The following is a 16,541-nucleotide window of genomic DNA, read 5'->3' on the forward strand; positions in this document are numbered from 1 at the left end:
TCAGCGTCCGGTGCCAGGGCCGGGCTTGTCCCCGCTCCCCGCCTGGGTCCTGGCCTGGATGTGGGAGGCGAAGGCGGAGAACATCTCCTGGGCCGTGAGGTGGGAGCCGCGCATGATCAGGCGCTGCCCGTCTCCTGGGGGAGATCCCAGTCAGGCTCGCGGGCCGCCCGCGCCCCCCGCCGCCCGCCGCCCGGCCCCTCCGCGAGCCCACCGAACAGCACGTCCACGCAGGGCTCCGAGCCGTCGTGCCTCACGTCGACAACCACCGAGCAGTTGAGGTTGGTGGAGCGGACTTTCTCGCTGCTCACGGCCTGGAGGAAGGTCCTAGGGCGGGGACGCGGCGTGAGCGGCGGGCTGGCCGGCGCCCCCTCCCCGCCGCACCCCCGGCCCTCACCTCGTCGACTCCACGTTGTTCTCGAAGGGGCAGAACTGAACCCGAACCTGCTTGACCGCACGGAGGCCGAGCCGCGCCAAGGCCGCCGCCATGGTGACCTCCGCCCCGGAAGCGCTAGCGCGGGCGGAAGTGACACCAGAAGGGGCGGGGTCTCGCCGCTTGCAGCTCCCCCCGCCCCCGGAGGAGAGGGAGGCGGGAAGCTGGAGGCCGGAGGCAGGGGGTCGGCACAGGTCGAGGAGGGGCCCAAAGTAAGCGGTGGGAAGGTGCCCATCACTAATATTGCTCTTGTACCACGGTTAAGACAATAAAGAGTGCCAGGCCCGTCTGCACGAAAACGCGTCTCTCGCCTCCTTTCCCTCTTCCGTATCCCGCGGTGCCAAATCTTGGTTAACACCATCTTAAGTCCTGGCTCCTTCCAAGGAGAAGCCACTACCACCTACCAGAAGGTAAACCCCATTCACCAAAGCTTAATCGCGAAAATCTACAGCCCAGTATTCTTAACTGACTGAAGATAATGGGCAGGGGAGTACGGGTAAGACAGCCCTTGAGACTGACCCATGCTTAGAAAACCTTATGCCACCTCTGTGTTCTCCATGAATTAACTGTATTTAGTCCGGCTTTCAGGATATAAGAGGAAGCGATATCTGGCCTGTTTTCGATGGCTTTTTCCCTTCCCTGACCTCTGAGCTCCAACCTCGAGCCTTCTCCCACTTCCCGTCCCGAGCTAGGGACCTTCAGGTTCCGGCCTGTGGTTCTGCCCTTCACACTGGACTGCAAGCGCTGGAATGATCTTGGAGTCTTAGCTTCTCATTCTAGGCTCAGTGCAGTTTATATGTGCTTTCTTCCAAGTTTCCATTTCTAGGCTTCTTTAATAGACAGTTTCAAAGGTCTAGGCTTTTTAAGCCAGAAACGGGAAGCTCCTGGTCCTAAGCTCTTTAGGAATCAGGACTGGTTCCCAGGCAGGAAAGAAAAGGCAGGTGCCAACGGGGGTGCTGGTGCTGCCTCAGGGCTAGCCAGGCCTGCTGGTTTCCCACCAGGTAAGCCTTAGGGCTTGGTCCCCCTCCCCCCAGACTGCTTAGCAGCTGAGTTGTCTGGGCTGGGGGTGCTCCAGGCCGCAGAGGTGGCTCCAAGCTCTCCAGGCTGTTGAGGCTGCTGCTGGGCAATTCCGTGGTCCGGACGGCACTGCAAACACCTGGTAAGACAGGAGTGAACAGCAAGTGGCTGAGAGGAAGACACTAGAGCCAGAGCAATGGTGAGTCTGGAAGTGGGTCACAGCAGTTAGTGAGGAGCTTGGAGAACCTGGGGTTGGGGGGGAGTGACTCACAGCAGCAGGGGGGCCTCCTGTGGATTCGAGTCTTGGGCAGAGGCTGCTGCAGTAGGCACAGCAGGGCCCCGTCCAACTGCTGGAAGATGCTGAGCATGAGCAGAGTCTGGCGAAGCTCAGGGGTCAGGCCCCACTGCTCCTCTTCCAGCAATTCCCTGACCACTCCAAAGTCTTGTCTGAGTTGCAGCGCCCCCTGCAGGCTGAATGTCCAGGTTCAAAGTGGCCACCTGACCTGCAAACTGCTCAGCCCCACCTGAGGTCACCTGACCTCCTCCAAGCTGCTCTGCCCCAACTATCCCCTCCCTTTTCCCAGTTCCATTCATCCCCCCACCCCCACCCCGCCACTTTGCCCTTTTCTCCCCACCTGAACCGGATCCCATGGGTGAGGATGTGGTCAAGCCAGGCACCCAGGATGGCTGTCAGCGCCCGCCCGAGAGCAGGGGCCTGGGCCTGGGGTGACAATCCCTGCAATCCTTGCAATACAGGCTCCAATACAGTGCGGACCACCAACCCAGCATACTCGCTAGGAACGCTGGGAAGTTCTGAAGAGAAGAGAAAGGACAGGATAAAACAGGTAGGATTTTAGGAATGGAGGGCACAGAAAGTGGGGACAAGGTGGACACGGTGTTATGGAGCCAGGACTTGGAGAAGTTGGGTCACTATGACCCCCTGGGAGCCCAGGAGGCAAAACATGAGAGGAGTTACCAGGGCAGAGATGAAGCCTCCAGTATCGACCCCTTGGCATGTAGATCTTAAAGCCTTGTGTGGCTTGTTTATGGCATTCTTGGAAAAAGACATTTAGTGACTCTTCAGGCAGGACCTGTGGGCACAATCAGAAGAAAGGCTTATCTGTTAGGGACTTGTCAAATTAGGATGTTCCTGGCCAGGAGTGGTGGTGCACACCTGTAATCCCAGTACTTTGGAGGCTGAGATGAGGGGAAAACAGATTCACAGCCAGTCAGTAACTTAGTAAAGCTCTCAGCAACTTAGCAAGATCTCCTTTCCAAATAAAAAATTTAAAAATAGGGCTAGTAATGTGGCCCAGAGATAGAATGCCCCCTGGGTTTCATCTCCAGTAAAACACACACACACACACACACATAAACACACACACACACACACTTAGGATGTTTTTTTTTTTTTTTTTTGGTGGTACTGGGGGTGGAACCCAGAGGCTTTCTACCTCCGTGCTATACTCCCAGACCTTGTTTATATTTTATTTGGAAACAGGGTCTCACTAAGTTGCTGAGAGCCTCACTAAGTAGCTGAGGCTGGGTTCGAACCCGTGCGATCCTCCTGTCTCAGCCTCCCAAGGGCGGGGATTACAAGCGTGAGCCACCACGCCCAGCTCACTTAGGATGTTTCTCTAAATCTGAGGCACATCATCAGATTCAACCTGGTGTCCGTAAAACCCCAGAATTGTATGCCTAACTACGTGAGCATGGGCATTTTCTGAAGAGAGACCCTATAGCTTTCACTGACTTTTTCAAGGTGTCTAGACCCCAATTCTGAACAGTTGCCCTAGAATGACCCTGTCTTCAGCTTGATTGACTTGATAGGAAATCCTCAAGGTTAATTTTATTTTGTAGGAACTTCAGGAAGGAGAGAGAGACCCCAGCTCTATCTGCCACCAGTGTCCAAAAGTACACACCAGAGAGAGGGACCGACCGACCTGCAGGCTCTGCCGATGGGCAGAGGCTAAGGGAACCCAGGGGAATTACCACACTCTTCTGGCTATCATCTATGAATGAAAGGCAAGAACTGTATGTAAACCATGAGCAGTGACTATTTTAACATTGTGGAAATCAGGAACTTTGAAATATCCAAACACTAAATATTCTTGACAGTCTATTACCATTTCTCCAGAGCAACATAACCCATAACACAAGAAATATGCTGGTTTTGTTTGACTTGGAGGCACGTTTGGATTGTGTTTTTGGAGGGAGAGTAAACAATGAAGGTCTCTGCTCTGTAGCCCATCTTGGTGGAGAGGAACCCCAAGAATAAAGGTACACAGCAGCAGCTCTGAAATGGTGGCACAGGCTCATAATCTCAGTACTGGGGAGGCTGAGACAGGAGGATCACAGGTTTATGGCCAGCCTCAGCTACTTAGTGAGGCCCTCCACAAAGTAGTGAGATCCTGTTTCAAAATAAAAACCTGGAGCCGGGCATGGTGGGCACGCTTGTAATCCCAACATTTGGGAGGCTCAGACCAGAGGATCGCAGTTCGCGGACAGCCTCAGCTACTTAGTGAGGCCCTCTGCAACTCAGTGAGACCTGGTTTCAAAATAAAGAATAAAAAATAGGGCAGAGGGTGTAGCTCGGAGGTCGAATGCTCCTGGGTTTCACCCCCAGACCCACAAAAAACAACAAACAAAATAAATAAATAAAAAGCTGGGCAGGGTGGTGCATGCTTGTAATCTCAGTGCTTGGGAGGCTGAGATGGGAGGATCGCAGGTTCACAGCTAGCCTCAGCTACTTAGTGAGGCCCTCCGCAATTTAGTGAGACCCTGTTTCAAAATAAAGAATAAGTGCCAGACATGGTGGCGCACGCTTGTAATCCCCACTCTTGGGAGGCTGAGAGAGGAGGATTGCGCAGGTTCGAAGCCCCTCGCTGGCTTAAGAGACCCTGTTTCCAAATAAAAATATAAAATAGGTCTGGGAGTGTAGCCCAGAGGTAGAAGGGCTTCCATCCCCAGTACCACCAAAATACTACTACTACTAATAATAAATAATAATAATAATAATAATAATAATAATAGAAAGAATAAAACATAGGGCTGGGAGTGTAGCTTAGAGATAGACTGTCCCTGGGTTCAATCCCCAGTACTGCAAGGAAAAAAAAAACTGTTGATGAATTGATAATTTCTCAAGCCTTCCCTGGTGGTAGGAATATAGGGAGGGGTTCCAATAAACTCTTTTCCCTACACTTGTTTATGTTTGGAATTTTCCAGTAATAAGTTAAGGAAAGAACAAAAAATTAAAGCAAGGATCGTGGCGCACACTTGTAATCCCAATACTTGGGAGGCTGAGACAAGAGGATTACAGTACTTAGGCTCTCCACAACTTAGTGAGACCCTGTTTCAAAATAAAGACTAAAGCCGGGCGTGGTGGCGCACACTTGTAATCCCCGCTCTTGGGAGGTGGAGACAGGAGGATCGCACTGGTTCGGAGCCAGCCTTGCTGGCTTAAGAGACCCTGTTTCCAAATAAAATATAAAATAGATCTGGGAGTGTATCCTGGAGGTAGAAGGGCTTCCAGGAACCCCAGTACCACCAAAATTAAATAAATAAATAAAATAAAGACTAAAAAGTAGGGCTGGGCATGGTGGCACACACTTGTAATTCCAGCATTCGGGAGGCTGAGACAGGAGGATTGTGATTCATGGTCAGCCTCAGCTACTTAGGCCCTTTGCAACTCAGTGAGACTCTGTTTCAAAATAAAGAATAAAAATAGGGCTGAGGGTATAGCTCAGAGGTCAAATGCCCCTGGGTTCCATCCCCAGTACTGCAAAAAAAAAAAAAAAAAAATTGGGTTGGGGATGTAGCTTGGAGGTAGAATGGTCCCGAGTTCAATCCCCAGTACCATTAAAAAACAAACAACAACAACAAAAACAATAAAAAATCAAGCTGAGCTGGAGGTGTAATTCAAAGGTAGAATTTCCCTGGGTTCCATCCACAGTTTTGCAAAAAAAAAAAAGAAAAAAGTAAGAACAGATACTTTTAGTGGCCGTTCCAGTCACTGAGCTTTTTTGCTCTGCTCATCCTGCCCCCGCCCGTTGGCAGGGAACAGGGTCTTCAGCTGCCGGATCAGGGCCCTGTTCTCACCTGCATATGTGTAGTCAGCTTCTGGATCTCCAGGCCGAGCTGCTTCTCCACCTCCAGAGCTAACCTCTCCTCTGAGGCCAGGCTGGACAGAGCTTCCGCCTCGTGCAGTAGAGGCTTTGGGTAGAAACAGGCAATGAGGACACAGCCCAGCCCAGGCTGCTCCTGTCCCCACTCCCCAGCCACTCACAGGTAAGTCCTTCTGGGTCAGGAACAGGAAGGAACCTGGGGCCCACGCTGCCAGGTGCCGCTGAGCTCTCTCCAAGAACCAGAGCAAGGTGGTCTGCAGGGTACAGAGCCCCAGGGCAACAGGCGCAGGACCTGGGAGGGGAGCAGCAGAGAGTCTTAGAGGTCATGGAGCACCGTAGGGATGAGGGGGACTTCAGAACAGAGTGAAGAAATAAAGGTGATCTCCTCGGCTATTCTATCCTCCTCTTCTCACCTGGAGGCTGGCAGCGGATCAATCCTGATCTCTGTTCTCGGAGTGCATCCGATAGAGGAGGGAAAAGCTGCTTCCACAGTTGAGCAGTAGGAGAGGTTGAGGCCGGGCTGCTCTGGTCGGCAAGGGCTGATCCCAAGGCCTGGCAGAAACCTGCGGGTCAGAGGGTGGAGTCGGATGGGGCACAGGCAACCTGGAAACTGAGTCGCTGCGATATCCCTTCCTTCTTACCTTGGTCCCAGCTCCAGATAAGAGACTGATGAAGCAGACTGTGACACAAAGAAGCCAGCTCCTCCTCACACTCCTGAGGCAGGGATGCTAGTGGGAGAAAGGACTCTGGAGCCTGAAAATAAGGCCTCCTTTCCCACTATCCCTGCCCACTAATAGGTGTGTCCTCTAAGACTCAAGACAGAGAGAAAGCAAGACTTTGTTCTGGAAGCCCAGAAGCTATTATTGGAACCATGGCGGGGGAGGGGGGTCATTCTAAACTGCCTGATTCTGTCATCAGGCTGGGAGTTGGGTGAGCTGAGTAGGGAGAAGGAAGAGACCCTGGCCCTCCCCATGCCCACCCCGGCCCATCACTCACCCTGACCCAGTGCCTGACTCAGCTGTTGTGCCACTACCCTGAGGTCCCTCCAGGGCCCCAGATTTAGGTCCAGACTCTGAGCACAGGATGCCTGTAGCAGGGTCCAATACTGGTTCCACAGTCCACTACTGGCTGTACCGGCCACACCCCCTATTAGGCCCAGCAACTCCGGCAGCAGCTCCTGCTCCTCGTGGCACCACCTGCCGAGGTGGTCCCACGAGCCCGACCCACTGAGTGCCTCATCCAGCCGACTCGCCACCTGGCAACCCCGTTCCCAGGTCAGGAGGCGGAGCACTCGGGCTGGGGGGAAAGGACGCGCTGCCCTGGGGAGGTGGCCCATGGCTTTTTCTTGCAGCCTGTGATAGACGGGAAGCTCCAGTAGCAGTTCAGCGAGCTGGGACCTCAGGCCCAGGCTGGCGGGTTCCCGGCCCAGGGCGCGAAGCTGCATCTCCATGGCAGCATCCAGGCGCTGGGCTGCTAGTCCGACGGGACGCGCTAGGAGTAGCGGCTCGAGAGCATCCCTAAGGCCGATTCGCAAGCCCGCCCTTCGGGGAGGGTGCAGCTGCAGGTCGCGGCACAGCTGGGACAGGGGACCAGGGCTGCGGGCGGGTGTGCCGGGGCTCGGGGTCCTTAGGAGGTCCACTACCACCTGTAGGTGGCGGGCGCAGTCCCGGGCCTGGAGGAGCTGCTCCCGCTCGCGGAGCAGCCGCAGCAACACCACCCGGAGACGCTGCAGCGCGGGAGGCACCGGGCGCCCGGCCGTGGGCTCCCGCTCCCAGTCCGCAGCGCCGGGCTCGTGGTCCTCACCTGCGTCTGCAGACCTCTGCTGCCCCCCGGGGCCTCCGCCGGGCGGGGGGTCCCGGCAGGAGATGCTCCCCGCCCCCGCCAGCCCCCGCCAGCCCCGCACCTCCCGGAGGAGGGCGCCCGGCCGCCCGCCCTCCCGCCGCTCCTCCCCAGAGCCCCCGGGCTGCGCCCAGCGCCGGGGCGCCGCAGCCAGCGGAGGCAGAAGGCCGTCGGAGCGAGAAGCCTGGGCCATGGGGCGGCGGGTGGGAACAGAACCAACGACCCCCGCGTCCCGGCGCCGCCCAACGCCCGCGGCAGCCGGGACTCCGCCCGGTCCCGAGAGCCCGATCGCCTGCGCGGAGCCGCGGGGACCGCCGTGGACTCTCGCGCGCTCCGTAGCCGGCGGCTTCTGCCCGTAGTAAAGATGGCCGCCCCCTCGCTCCCCTACCCCGCCCTTTGGCCGATAGCAAGTTCTACACTATCTTTCACTTTCGTGTCACTGTAGACCGGAGATGGCGCCGGTTCCGAAGACTGTAGGGCGGATCAAGCCAGGTGCGTGCTGTGACAGGACGGTAGGGGACTAGTGGAGGCAGCCCTGCTTGTGTCGTCTGTGGTCCGGACGGTTTTAGTAGGGTCTTATGCTTCAGGGAGAGGGTGGAGGGTTCTGGCTCACCCATCCCAGCCCCCTGAGCCGGCATCACCTTCCTTTCCTGCAGACAGCCCTCTGCGGCCTGGCTGCCCGCTGGGGGTCGCTGCTGTCCCCAAACTCTGCACGGAATTTGGTCCCGAGGACCACCGAGAAGAGGTAAGAGACCGCCAGCCCCCTCTCGCCTCCGTCCGGGTTGATTCGTTCACGCCTCCTTTCGATCAGCTGAACTGAGACGCGCGGGCGCCGCCCGCCGGGGACCTGGGACCTTGAGGGTGGAGTAGCTTCGGGATCTTAGGCGGAAATCAGGAGGACTCCCCGCTGTAATAAGTGCTTGAAGTGGGCAAGATTGAGCAGATCAGGGTTTCTGAATTGAGGAGTACAAGTGTCTTAGGGAAAGATATTGTAGACAGAGAGGACAGCGTGAGCAAATACACTAAAGCAAAGAAAAGCTGAGAGGATATTACTAAAGTTACACCACAGCTGGAGGTTGAATGGGAGACTGAGACTAACCGAAGAGAAGGCGGAGAGTGGCCAGAACGGACTCGGTTGACAGTGGGGTTTGGATGCCCTTAAGTAGACCATAGGGTTACTAAGGGAGGAGAAGGATCAGATTTGAGAACATTAAGGAGTTAAACTTCCAACTTCTAGAATCTCAAACTCAACAAGCCCAAAAGTTAATTCATCATCTTTGCAAACTGGTTGCTTTTCTTCTAATCCCAATTTTAGTTCATAACACAAACTTCTGTCTAGTTCCTTATTCCCGAAACCGGAATGTCACACTTTAATCCTTTTTCTTTTCCTTTAGTCAGGGTTAGTCATCAAATTTACTTCTGAGATGTCCCTTGATACAAACCCCTCATTTACATTCCTGTTCCCACTGCCACAGCCTGGCCTGAGCAACTGGCTTGCTAACTAAATATCCCACCATTAGATTCATGTCCTTCCCCAGCACTGTGAGCAGCTCACAGCCCAGATCAAACCCACTCCCACCACTAATAAGATAAAGCCCCTATTCAGTGGGTCATACAAGGCTCTTCAGACAGTCTCTATCTTTGTTTCTACCAGAATAGCCTCCTCACCAACCTTCGCTACATAGTGAGACCTCTCCAACTTAGTGCGTCCTTGTTTCAAAATAATAAAAAATTAGGGCTGAGGGTGTAGCTCGGAGGTAGAATGCCCCTGGCTTCCATCCTCAGTACTGCTGCCAAAAAAGAAAAAGAAAAAGAAAAAGAATAGCCTCCTCACATACACTTACTGAGCACTAGTTATGAACCACACATTGTTGTAGGTGATGGGAAGAGAGCAGGAAACCAAACAGACAAAATATTTTTGTTCAATAGATTAGAAGTATCTAAACAAACAACTTGGTAGGTCACATATATGAGCAGTAGGAAAAGAAACAAGAAAGCTATGGAACACTGAGTGGAACTGAGAGGTTTCCCTTTTTATATTTATTTGTTTGTTTGTTTTGTGGGTCTGGGGATGGGACCCAGGGGCATTGACTCCGAGCTCTACCCCCTGCCCTACTTTTTATTCTTTAGTTTGAAACCGACTAAGTGCAGAGGGCCTCACTAAGTAGCTGAGGCTGTCCACGAACCATGATCCTCTGGTCTCAGCCTCCTGAATGCTGGGATTACAAGCGTGTGCCACCACGCCCAGCTAGGTTTCTCTTTTTAAAGAAAGTGGTACTGGAGATTGAACCCAGGGTATTCTGCCTCTGAGCTGAGTACTAAACAAACAAACAAACAAAACCACCTGGATCCAGCCTTAAGAGTCTTGCCTCATTTTGTCCATGAGGAAGGAACACGGTAAGTTTAAATGAGTTCTCTATAATGAAATGTCCAAGCCAGGCGTGGTGGCGCATGCTTGTAATCCCAGTACTTGGGAGTCTGAGACAGGAGGATCGCAGCCAGCCTCAGCTGCTTAGTGAGACCCTCTGCAACTTAGCGAATCCCTGTTTTAAAGAATAAAAAATAGGGCTGGGGGTGTAGCTCAGAGGTAGAATCCCCCTGGGTTCAATCCTCAGTACAATAAATAAATAAATAAATATATCCAGCAGTGACAGTCAAAACTGGGATGCCAGTGGCTCCCCTCTCACATAGCACTCTTTCCAATTCCATGCTGCCTTACCAGTTAAGAGCAATAAAAAGCTATGAATAGCTGGGTGTGGTGGCCCAAGCTTATAGTCCAAGTCCTAGGGAGCCTGAACAGGAGGATCATAGGTTCACAGCTAGCCTGAGCAACTTAGTGGAGGCTCTCTGCAACTTAGTGAGACCCTTAGTGGGTGTAGCTTAGAGGTAGAATACTCCTGGGTTCAGTCCCCTGGAAGAGCAGGTGACAGGGCTCCATTCCGGGGGCCTCGGTGCAGCTGACCTAGTGGCAGGTCAATGGGAGAAGACTGTGGATGGGGAGGAGGCTGGGCTGATGCAGCGCTCAGCCTTGGGAATGCCAGAGAGCAGCGGAGGGAGGTGATGGGACAGGAAGGCCAGAGCAGCAGGTTTTAGGGATGGAGGGGGAGAGGCCAGGATTCTCTGGCTGGGTGATGCTTTGTGGTCAGGATGGAGTGATCAAGCTCTCCCAGAGCTTCCCCCGACACCAGCCTCCGTCCCCTCTGCTCCCCTCCCAGGCCGCAGTGGATTTTCTTCGCCAGCTTGTGGAGAGTGATCCCCAGGGCCTGCACTGGACCCGGATCCAGGGGCATGAGCGCAGCGGGCCACAGCAGTGGTGCCATGGTGGGGAGTGCAGGGACCCGACGGGGTCAGGTCAGTGGAGCGGGGTGGGCTGGCCCGACGCTCCTCTCGCTCACGTTCCTCTTCCTGTCCTGTCTCCTTCTCCCTCCTGACAGGTTACCTCCTGGACTGTTCATGTGATGAAGCAAACGCAGTCGGACAGAGCGACCGGAGCAAGGGGGCTGAGGGCCTGGGCACCTACTGTGGTCTCCGCAAGTCCTTTCTGTGCCCTCCCCAAGGGACTGAGCCCTGCCCTCAAAGCCCCCCTGCCACTGCACCCCTCCCCAGTGCCTCGCACAGCCTGTTCCAGGTGGTCATGCCCCAGAAGCGTCAAGTGACCGAAGAGGTGAGACTCAGGCAGGAGCTGTCCCCATGTGCTCAGTGCCTTTCCAGATCCTTCCCTTCAGCTGGCTGCCGTTTTGTTTCTCTTCCTCGCCCATCACTCATCCTTCCTCCTCCAGGAAGCCAGCCGCCTGGCTGAGGAGCTGGTGGCTGAGGAAGAGCGCCTGAAGCAGAGAGCAGAGAAGAAACGGCGCAAGAAGAAGGTGTCTGGAGGCGGGAGGAGGGGAGCCCAGCGAGGGTGGGAGCGGCCAGCTGTGGCAACCTCAGGGAGGTCATTGCAATGGGCGCCCTGAGGCGGCCGAGTGGTCCAGGGACTGGCAGGCTCCCAGGGCCCACCTGTATGGGTGGCTCTGGAAGCCCACTCTGCTGCCCGGGTTGGATCCTGCCTCCTCCTGACTGTGAGGCCTCTGGCTGGTAAAGCAGGCTGGTCTGCTTTTTCATCTATGACATGAGCCCCTTCCTCATGGAGTCGCAAAGATTAGATGAGAACGTATGCAAAGTTTAGGTCAATACAAGACATAGAGTAAGCGCGCAAAATTCATCACCGTCATATTGCAGCGTCAAAAGGAAAGAAAGCAACAGGAGCGCCTGCGGCAGGGTGCCGGAGAGCCCGCGGTGAGTCCTGAGGCCGGTACACAGAACAGCAAGGGCCAGGAAGGCGGGCTGGAGGCAGGAGGCTCAGGATGACCGGCTCTGTACCTGCTCCCTTCCATCTAGGACGAGGCTACCCCACACGGGGATGAAGGCCCGCCAGGCAGCGCTGGGGACCCCGCTCAGGAACAGTGTGGCGAGGAAGAGGTGAGGGCCCTCTTTCCCTTCTCAGTTCCTACCCACTCTCTCCTCCTTCTACTTGAGGATGTAATTTATCCCTACGTCTTCCTTAGCTTTACTTTTGAAGTTTTAAAAATTTATTTTTAAATATTTTCATTTTCTTTCTTTCTTTTTTTTTTTTTGATGGTGCTGGGAATGGAACCTAGGGGCTTTCTACCTCCGAGCTACAACCCCAGCCCTATTTTTTATTCTTTATTTTTAAACAGGTCTCACTGAGTTGCAAAGGGCCTCACTAAGGAGTGGCTGAGGCTGTCTGCGAATTAGGATCCTCCTGTCTCAGCCTTCCAAATGCTGGGATTACAAGCATGTGCCACCACACCCGGCAAATGTTTTTATTTTTAATTGACACATATTAGTCATACATAATTATAGGGCACAATGTGACATTTCTTTTTTTTTTTTATTTGCGGTTTGGGGCTGGAACCTAGGGGCATTGTACCTCCAAGCTATACTCCCAGCCCTATATTTTAGTCTTTTTATTTTTGAAACAGGGTCTCACTGAGTTGCAAAGGGCCTCGCTAAGAAGTAACTGAAGCTGCCCGCGAACTGCAATCCTCGGTCTCAACCACCTGAATGCTGGGATTACAGGCGTATGCCACCACACCCAACTTGTAGTGTGACATTTCAATACATGTATTTAATGTGTAATGATTAGGTCCGGGTGATCAGCATATCCATCACCTGAGACATTTATCATTTCTTTGTGTTGGGCACAGTCAAAATCCTTTCTAGAAAAGCTGGGCGTGGTGGCGCAGGCTTGTAATCCCCGCGCTTGGGAGGCTGAGACAGGAGGATAGCACAGGTTCGAAGCCAGCCTTAGCTACTTAGTGAGGCTTTCAGCAACTTAGTGAGACCCTGTTTCCAAATAAAATATAAAAAAGGTCTTGAAGTATAGCCTGGAGGTAGAAAGCCTCTGGGTTCCACCCCAGTACCACACACACACACAAAAAATCCTTTCTAGAAAATCCTGGTGTGGTGGTGCATGCTTGTAATCCCAGCATTTGGGAGGCTGAGACAGGAGGATCACGGTTCATGGACAGCCTCCGCTACTTAGGCCGTTTGCAGCTTAGTGAGGCTCTGTTTCAAAATAAAGAATAAAAAATAGGGCTGGGAATGTAGCTCAGAGGTAGAATGCCCCTGGGTTCCATCCCTAGTATCACACATTAAAAAATCCTTTCTGGTAGCTATTTTGAATAGTCAATTAATTATTGTCAACCATAGTTATTCTACCATGATACCATAAATTAGAAGTTATCCCCTGTATCCATTAATCTCCTTTCTACCCCTCTCCCCCACACCCTTCCCAAGCTCTAGTAACAATTCAATTCTCTGCTTCTAGGAAATCAACCTTTTAGCTCCCACTCATAAGTGAGAACACATAGTACTGTTTTCTATGTTCCTCTCATTTTACCCACAGGACTCGCTGGATCTATCTAGCACTTTTGTGTCTCTGGCCTTGCGCAAGGTTGGAGACTGGCCCCCCAGTGCACACAAAGAGACGAGAATAAGCCAGGACACTGGCGTCAGGGTCCAGGGCCCCCAGGAAAAGACGGGCCAAGAAGAAGGGAACACTCCAAGAAAGGGAACACTCCAAGAAAGAAAGGAGAAGCCCAGGCAGAGCCATAAGACCCAGGTGAGGAGCCAGAAGGCGCTGGGAAGGCACATGATCTAAGGACTGAGGGGCTGCCCACTAGGATCTCTCTGGCCTTCGGGTCAGGAGACTTGGGGTCAACCTTTATCAACATCACCCTGACCCTGGTAATCTTCTCTTTAGGAGGGTAGGGCTGATAGCCCCTTGCAGGGTTGTCATGAGAATTACAAGTTGGGTGATGCTGATTACAATGTAACTAAAAGAAAAAAAAATGAATTTGGGGAGATTGTGGCCTAGAAACTGACTTTGCTTCCCTTCCCCAGGCATCTCCGGGACTGCTGGCAGCTGCCTTACAGCAGAGCCAGGAGCTGGCAAGTAAGACCCTTTCTCTCTCCTCTGTATCCCCCCTTCCCTGGGCCATCCCCGCCAGAAACTTCCCACCCTCTCTCCTTCCCAGAGTTGGGTACCAGCTTTGCTCTGAATGGTTTCTACCATGAAGCCATTGTCCTCTTCACCCAGGCCTTGAAGCTCAACCCCCGGGACCACCGGTAGGTGGGAATCTGGCTGCTGTGTTGAGAGGTCAAGACTGGGCAGGGCGTTGGGCACCCAGCCCTTTGGCCACTTTTTGTGTTTACCAGGCTATTTGGAAACCGTTCCTTCTGCCACGAGCGGCTGGGTCAGCCAGTATGGGCCCTGGCTGATGCCCAGGTGGCTCTTACCCTACGGCCCGGCTGGCCCCGGGGTCTCTTCCGCCTGGGCAAGGCCTTGATGGGGCTGCAGGTAATAGAACTGAGGCTGTAAACAGGGGGATCTGGGTGGGATGGGGTAGGGAGTGGGTCTACACTGACTTCCAGATAAGCTCCCAGTACCACAATACCACAGTGGTGGTAGTACGAGGAGATGAGGCCAGTTTGAGGAAGGGGTCAGTTTTAAGTTCTTTGGACCCGCTGATACCTAAACTTTCTCCTTTACAATCACTCTGGGACCATAGCGCTTTAGAGAGGCAGCTGCCGTGTTCCAGGAGACCCTGAGAGGTGGGTCCCAGGGGGACGCAGCCCGAGAGCTCCAGGCTTGCCTTCTCCAGCTCGCTCTGGTAAGGGGGCTGCGCCCATCTCAGCTGAGGGCCATTGGGGACTGGCAATGGCTGGGACCGAGACACCAAGCAGTGCTATCTCTGTCTCAGATGAGGAGGGGTTACAGGATGGGGGAGGATCATGAGTTCCCCTCTCTGCTTCCTCAGCAGGATCAGCGAGGAAGAATCTGTGTGCCACCTGGATTGACTGCGGTCCCCCAGCCATTTTCCCACACAGAGCCAGGAACCTCAGGCCTCCCGTCCCTCAGTCACCCTCCAAACACTGCTCCAGGCGCCCCTGGCCTGGCTCCACCCTGGCATTGCCCTCCATGTGACCTGAGCCACCCCAACTGGCCCTTCCCCCAGACGCAGAGTAGAAGACCCTATCCTCCCCGTCTCCAGGACCCCTCAGAAGGCTGGGACATCCTGGGATAGGGATCCCAGCATCTCCCTCAGACCAGATGAAGGAGGACCTGTCCTCCATATGGCAAGGCCATGCGTGCATCTCACGGGGGTGGGGACGCTGCGGTGACAGTACACTATGTGTTTTGAGACCTTGTACTCTGAGGTTAAGGTCACCCAGGCAGTCATTTCTCTCGCCACAGAGGACCTTCTGCTGAGAGAAAGGAGTCCCACACCCACTGAAACACCTTTCCTTTGGTTCTCAAGCAGATGGCTTCTTCTAGGGGCAGTAAGGAAAAAGGAACTGCACCCAGCCTCAAAATGGGAAGTGTGCAGAAGTTCAGGTCCTTAGTCTAGCGCCAGCAAGGAGGCACCTGGGGCTTGCTCTGTTCTTGGCCCTGGGGGACTCATCCACCCCTGGAGCTCTGTGCTCAGGAAGAGGGGTGGGGGGGGAGGTATAGTGATGAAAGAGGTTTGAGTCCCACACCCAGTCCACAGGCACTCACCTTCCTCACCCCAGCTCTATAGCCAGAGCCTTCAGTTTGCTCCCAGCCCCTCATGTCATTTCCTGCCCGCTCTGCCGTGCACACTCTAACCACTCCTTTGTCCGATAGCCCACCATTCTCCCACTGCTGGAAGATTCTCCAAGGGTTTGCACTGGGAAGGTCCTTACCAGCTGCTGCTGGAGCCGGCAGGGCTGCAGATCTCCAAGCTCCCCATGGCTAGCTCTGGGGCTGCACCACACTCAGGCTGCTACTAGCGTGGGTGCTCTTTGACCACCGGGCACTGCAGTTAGCTTTTGCCCATGTGAGATTTCCCAGCTTGGGTCTGCCCTGAAGATGGCTGCAATTCTCTCCTTTCTGTGTCAGGATCATGATCTCCTTTTGGCTTCTCGTGGCAGGTCCTGGCAGCTACCCTCGGCTGGGTCCTTCCTGGCCCTGCCTGGGATGCACTGCTCATTTAAATGTGGACGTTCAGGGAGGGGACTTTTAGCGCCCTGCCCTAATGCCTTCCTCAGAGGAACCATCCATGAAGATAAATGATCCTTGCTGCTCTGTGGGTCCTTTCCAAATACAGTTTGCACTTGGAGATAGGAGGTGCTGAAACATCTCTTTTCCCTTAATTTTTGTTATTGTTTATGATTTAGGCCCATTAAACACTGTGTGGCAGAATTAAATCTGTCATTACTTTCCAGGTCACCTTGGGCAGTTCTCTCAACCTTTAAGCCTTATTTCCCTCATTTGTAAAATGGGGGCAAATTTCTACCTCATAGGGCTGTTGTGAGGACTGAAAGAAAATACCTACTAAGTGCTTAGCACATAGTAGGTGAGGAATAAACCAATTTTCGCTTATAACCATCTTATATATGTGTGATTCCTAGAGTGGCTATGAGTGAATTGCTGCTTAAATTTATAAAATCCAAACCTTGTGTGGTGACACACACCTGTTATCACAGTACTTGGCAAGCTGACACAGGAGGATCGTGGGTTTAAGGCCAGCTTCAGCAACTTAGCAAAACCCTTGGTAACTTAGACCCTGTTATAAAATAAATAAAATAGTGCTAGAGGTGTAGCT

General features: G+C 53.6%; 3 protein-coding genes across 3 annotated transcripts; 1 reads left to right on the plus strand and 2 right to left on the minus strand.

Moving 5' to 3' along the window:
* On the minus strand, positions 1-486 carry MRPL53 (mitochondrial ribosomal protein L53; the record flags this gene model as incomplete). Its single annotated transcript, XM_080711198.1, has 3 exons — positions 1-134; positions 212-324; positions 395-486. The coding sequence occupies 3 exons, from the start codon at positions 484-486 to the stop codon at positions 1-3; spliced, it is 339 nt and encodes a 112-aa protein (XP_080567324.1).
* An 843-nt stretch (positions 487-1,329) lies between these two features.
* CCDC142 (coiled-coil domain containing 142) lies at positions 1,330-7,656 on the minus strand (the record flags this gene model as incomplete). The annotated part of the gene is made up of 9 exons (XM_080711277.1): positions 6,568-7,656; positions 6,213-6,299; positions 5,985-6,134; positions 5,733-5,863; positions 5,546-5,659; positions 2,424-2,538; positions 2,083-2,260; positions 1,719-1,918; positions 1,330-1,586 (listed from the first exon to the last, which is right to left on the minus strand). The coding sequence occupies exons 1-9, from the start codon at positions 7,601-7,603 to the stop codon at positions 1,330-1,332; spliced, it is 2,268 nt and encodes a 755-aa protein (XP_080567403.1). The 5' UTR covers positions 7,604-7,656.
* A 206-nt stretch (positions 7,657-7,862) lies between these two features.
* TTC31 (tetratricopeptide repeat domain 31) lies at positions 7,863-14,999 on the plus strand (the record flags this gene model as incomplete). The annotated part of the gene is made up of 13 exons (XM_080711840.1): positions 7,863-7,902; positions 8,067-8,155; positions 10,581-10,731; positions 10,845-11,074; positions 11,190-11,273; positions 11,629-11,685; positions 11,788-11,868; positions 13,319-13,534; positions 13,816-13,867; positions 13,950-14,040; positions 14,131-14,272; positions 14,484-14,585; positions 14,733-14,999. The coding sequence occupies 13 exons, from the start codon at positions 7,863-7,865 to the stop codon at positions 14,997-14,999; spliced, it is 1,602 nt and encodes a 533-aa protein (XP_080567966.1).
* Positions 15,000-16,541: the final 1,542 nt, after the last annotated feature.

Source organism: Muscardinus avellanarius (assembly GCF_963383645.1).
Source record: "Muscardinus avellanarius genome assembly, chromosome: 15".
Taxonomy (NCBI): Eukaryota; Metazoa; Chordata; class Mammalia; order Rodentia; family Gliridae; genus Muscardinus; species Muscardinus avellanarius.